The 4,810-nt window shown below is 36.1% G+C and overlaps 2 protein-coding genes across 2 annotated transcripts; both read right to left on the bottom strand.

Annotated features, from left to right (window-relative positions):
• Window positions 1-541: 541 nt before the first annotated feature.
• Window positions 542-2,860, bottom strand: LOC126908855 (uncharacterized). The gene is made up of 3 exons (XM_050691170.1): window positions 2,111-2,860; window positions 1,059-1,537; window positions 542-998 (listed from the first exon to the last, which is right to left on the bottom strand). Exons 1-3 carry the CDS (start codon window positions 2,858-2,860, stop codon window positions 542-544), a joined length of 1,686 nt encoding a protein of 561 aa, XP_050547127.1.
• A 48-nt stretch (window positions 2,861-2,908) lies between these two features.
• LOC126908854 (uncharacterized) lies at window positions 2,909-3,805 on the bottom strand. The gene is made up of 2 exons (XM_050691169.1): window positions 3,467-3,805; window positions 2,909-3,361 (listed from the first exon to the last, which is right to left on the bottom strand). Exons 1-2 carry the CDS (start codon window positions 3,803-3,805, stop codon window positions 2,909-2,911), a joined length of 792 nt encoding a protein of 263 aa, XP_050547126.1.
• Window positions 3,806-4,810: the final 1,005 nt, after the last annotated feature.

Genomic DNA, 4,810 nt, shown 5'->3' with positions numbered 1-4,810 from the left:
TTTCTTATAACTAAATAAACATTTCAAGCAAAACAAAAAAATTGTTTTACATGACTTAATAGATTAATTAATTACTTAAACAATAATATATAAAATGACTTTAGCAAATCAAAAATTAATTCGTTGATAAATTAAATATACAATAATATATAAGTTGACATTAGCGAATCAAAATTTATCAAAAATTATTTAAAAAAAAAAAAAATTATTCATCTTCTATTGGCAAAGGACATACATATCTAACGGCCCTTTTAAGCAAACTAGTTTCCGTATACAATTCACCACTCGAGTCACACCATCCGTTCCAGTGAAAAGCTCTTTAACACGTCCCATATGCCATTTCATTGTTGGTACATTATCTTCTTTAATTAGAACTAGCATGTCCTTTTTTATGGACACACCTTGAGGGGACTGCCACTTTGTTCGACCTTGAAGTTGACTCAAATATTCTGTACTCCATCTCGACCAAATGCGTTGAGTTAATTGAATTGTTAATTGCCATCTTTTGAGTCGATTGGATGGCACCATCGATAAATCCTTTTCAGGCAAACTGGTTAACGGTCCACCCACCAAAAAATGACCTGGAGTGAGAGCCCTTAAATCCGTTGGATCCAACGACAAACATTACTGCTGTAATNCCTGGAGTGAGAGCCCTTAAATCCGTTGGATCCAACGACAAAGGTGTAAGAGGACGAGAATTTAAGCACGCTTCTATACGAACAAGAACAGTGTTCATTTCTTCGTACGTCAGACAAACATCTCCAAGTTGTCGGACAAGATGATATTTAACAGATTTTACGGCAGCTTCCCATAAGCCCTCGAAATGAGGTGCTCTCGGCGGAATAAAATGCCATTGAATGCCAAGCTCCGCTGTAAATTTTCTTATTTTTTCGATGTTCTCCGGAGAAGTTAAAAATTTGCTCAATTCAATTAATTGTCGATTTGCACCAGTAAAAGTAGTGGAGTTGTCTGAATAAAGTGCTGTACATAATCCCCGTCTACCAGTAAATCAACGCAGAGCAGCTAAAAAATTCTCAGACGTCAAATCGCTAACTAACTCGACGTGTACTGCTTTTGTCGAAAAACAAACAAAAACACAAATATAAGCTTTTAATTTCGGTGCTTTTCGATTTAAACTTGCTTTTATTAGAACAGGACCACAATAGTCTAGACCACTCACTTGAAAAGCTCTAGTTGGTTCTACGCGTGATTCTGGTAGATCGGACATAATTGGTGTAAATACAGTCGGCTTAGAACGAAAACAAACCACAAATTCGTGTACAATTTTTCTGGCTAGATTTCGTCCATTTAACGGCCAAAATTTTTCTCTCACGGCAGCTAATAGTGCTTGCGGACCGGCGTGAAGCAAACGCTGATGTTTGTACCGAAGTATTAAATTAGTAATAAATGACTTAGGATGTAGTACGATTGGATTTCTTTGTTCATCACTGATATGAGTTGACTTATTTAACCGACCGCCTACTCTTAACACATTATTTTCATCTAGAAATGGAAGCAGTCGAACTAATTTGCCGAGCTGCAAAAGTTTTTTACTTTGTAATATTTTAATTTCCTCTGAAAAATAATTTTTCTGTTCCAATTCAATTAAAACAATTTGAGCTTCTTAAATTTCCCATACATCAATAGAGGTTGAAGGAAAATGTTTTTTGCGAATTGTCTTATTAAACTACTGCAAACAATAGCATGTCACACGACATAATTTCATCCATGACGAATAACGATGTATTAAATTAAAAATTTCCATACCTGTTGTAGTAACGGTTATCATCACCGAATTTATTTGTTCAAGTACTTCCATAGGTAGAGGCGGCGCTTCTGTCGTACTCAAAGACCAATTTTTCTCATCATAACATAACTAATCAGGGCCTTCCCACCAAATTTTTGAATAACAAAGTTGATCAGGTGTACAGCCTCTTGATATTATGTCAGCTGGGTTCTAAGCAGACCTAACATGATTCCATTCATTTTTCGCCGTTAATGACTGTATTTCTCCAACACGGTGTGCAACAAATGTTTTCCAACTGTTGGATGACGATTTGATCCAAGCTAACGTTATAGTCGAGTCGGACCAAAAATAACGTTTACTTACATTTAAATTTAATTTGTTCACGATTTTTTCTACTAGATGGCAAAGTAAAACGGCCGCACATAGTTCTAATCGAGCCAAAGAGATTACTTTCAAAGGAGCTACTCTTGGCTTCGCTGCGATTAGCCGAATACATGAAACATCATTGTTTTCAGTTACCTTTAAGTACACACAGCATCCATATGCGTGAACAGACGCGTCGGCAAATCCATTAATTTGAACTGACTGCACATGATTACGTCCAATTATACACCGTGGTATTTCAATTTTTTCGATTTGTATCAACGAGTTCTTATAATTTAGCCATTTTTGCTGTAATTCATTTGGCAATAAGTCATTCCAACAATATTTCAATTGCCACAACCTTTGCATAATTAATTTTGCTTTAATAATTATTGGACCAATAAGACCGAGAGGATCGAAAATGGAAGCGATCGACGACAATACCGCTCTTTTGGTTGTATTGTTGATGTTTGTTTTCTCTTCCGCATTTAATTTAAACTGATAGCTGTCATTGTCAGTATTCCAACACAATCTTAATGTTTTTATTTCGTTGTCGTCTAAATTTAAAACGATTAGTGGGTCATTGTCATCATTTAGTATACCAGTTAACATTTGTGGACAATTTGATGCCCACTTACGTAGTTTGAAACCGGCTGACTTCATTATCTCGATAATGTAATCGCGTAATATAATAGCCGCTTGTATTGATTCGGCACCTCCCAGGTAGTCGTCCATATACATATCATTCATTAACGCTTTATGTGCGTCTGGATATTGTTGACGATATTCATAAGCTAATTATTGTAAACAACCAGTAGCTAAGTAGCTTGCTGGTGATGTGCCATAAGTAACAGTTTTTAGACGAAATTCTTCAATGGGCTGATCTGGTTGTGATTTCCACAGAATCCGTTGTAAATCTTGGTGATCCTTGCTAACCCAAATTTGGCGGTACATCTTTTCGCAGTCCGCCGACAGTACATACTGATGAGTTTGAAAATGTGTAAGGATAGAAAACAAATCATCTTGTATTACTGGACCTTTGAACAGGACATCGTTCAAACTTAAGCCCGTAGTAGTAACGCAACTCGCATTAAAAACTACGCGTAACTTTGCAGTCGACTTGCACTCACGTAACACCGCATGGTGGGGTATATAATATTGTTTTATATTTGGACTTACATTATTTGTTACTCTTTCCATATGACCCAATCGCAAATATTCATCCATAGAATTTGAGTAATCTGATTTCAACTTTTCATTTTTAAGCAATTTATTTTCATATGATAAAAATTGTTTGAGCGCTGTTGCTCGGGAGTCTCCCAATTGCTTGTAATTTTTTCGCAAAGGTAAACATACCACAAATCGACCTTCCTCATCTCTAATTACCGTCTTATTAAAATGCTTGACGCGCTCATTTTCTTCAGTAGTGATTGGGGAACTTATTATCTTTTCTAAGCTCATTCTAAGAGCATGAAAAGAGCGCAATAGTGTTGAGTTCCTCACGGGAACTGAACCCGCGACAATCCACCCGAACACGGTTTCTTTAATCAATGGACCATTTTCTAACGGTTTAATTTGACCAGTTTTTAGAGCTTCAAAAAATACTTCAGCACCAAGCAAAATATCGATCTTACTTGGTACGTTAAACGATGGGTCGGCTAAATCTATGCCCTCTGGAACTTTCCAGGCGGTCATATCGACCGGTGCCAGGGGCAATTTATTTGTAATTTTCGGTAAAGTTAAGAATTGTAGCGGATACTGAGATGAACCTTTTGTTGTTTGTATTATTGTTTTTACTAGATAAGACGCTTGACTCGAGGCCGCATTTACACCTTCTATTGAATAATTGACTCGCTTGCATATCAGGCCTAATTTATTTGATAAATCGTTGCTGATAAAATTACACATTGAACCTAAGTCCAATAACGCACGAGCGTAAACCGATTCTTCCGTCTTTACAAATATTTTTATTACAACTGTGGATAACAACACATTTTTTCCAGCTTTCTGCGCGGCGTGTGTTTACACAACATTAAGCGTATCATCAACATCCTTTTTACTATCAATATGAAGTAAATTATTATGAAATTTACCACATTTCTTACACCCTTTAAATTTGCATTTATTTTCAGCGTGTCGGGAAAGACAGTTCTCACAAACACCACTCCTGGCAGCCTGCTGGTATCTTTCCGGTATCGACAACGCTAAAAATTTTGCACACTTATAAATTGGGTGTTTTTCTGAACACATATAACAAGATAAATTCATTGTTGCAGCGTGCATAACTGCTTTACGTGACAATACCTCTTGTTCACGTCCTTTTCCATTGAATTTTTTAAATCTTGGTTCAAGTTGTTTTTTAGAACTTTCAATAGCTTCGAGGATTTGAAATTTTTTTCTAAAAATTCAATTAATTTCTCAACTTCAGCTACTTGAGTTTTTGGTGCTTCCGTTTCCCAGGCTTCCAACGATTTTACATCTAATTTCGTTGTAATAATATACAATAACATTGGTCCCCAATTCAGGGGATCATAACCTAATAGCTCTAAAGTTTTCATGTTCCCTGTTAATGAATCCAAAAAGCGACGTAGTTGCGAAGCTGATTCTTTTGTAAGAGAATCAAGGTCATAGATTGCTTTGGTATGAGTTTGTACAATAATTTTCGTATTATTGTACCGATCATTTAAATACTTCCATGCT

Source organism: Daktulosphaira vitifoliae, unplaced genomic scaffold (genome assembly GCF_025091365.1).
Source record: "Daktulosphaira vitifoliae isolate Bord-2020 unplaced genomic scaffold, ASM2509136v1 Scaffold_20, whole genome shotgun sequence".
NCBI lineage: Eukaryota > Metazoa > Arthropoda > Insecta > Hemiptera > Phylloxeridae > Daktulosphaira > Daktulosphaira vitifoliae.
The sequence above is the reverse complement of the archived record's forward strand: the minus strand, read 5'-3'. Positions and strand labels throughout refer to the sequence as shown.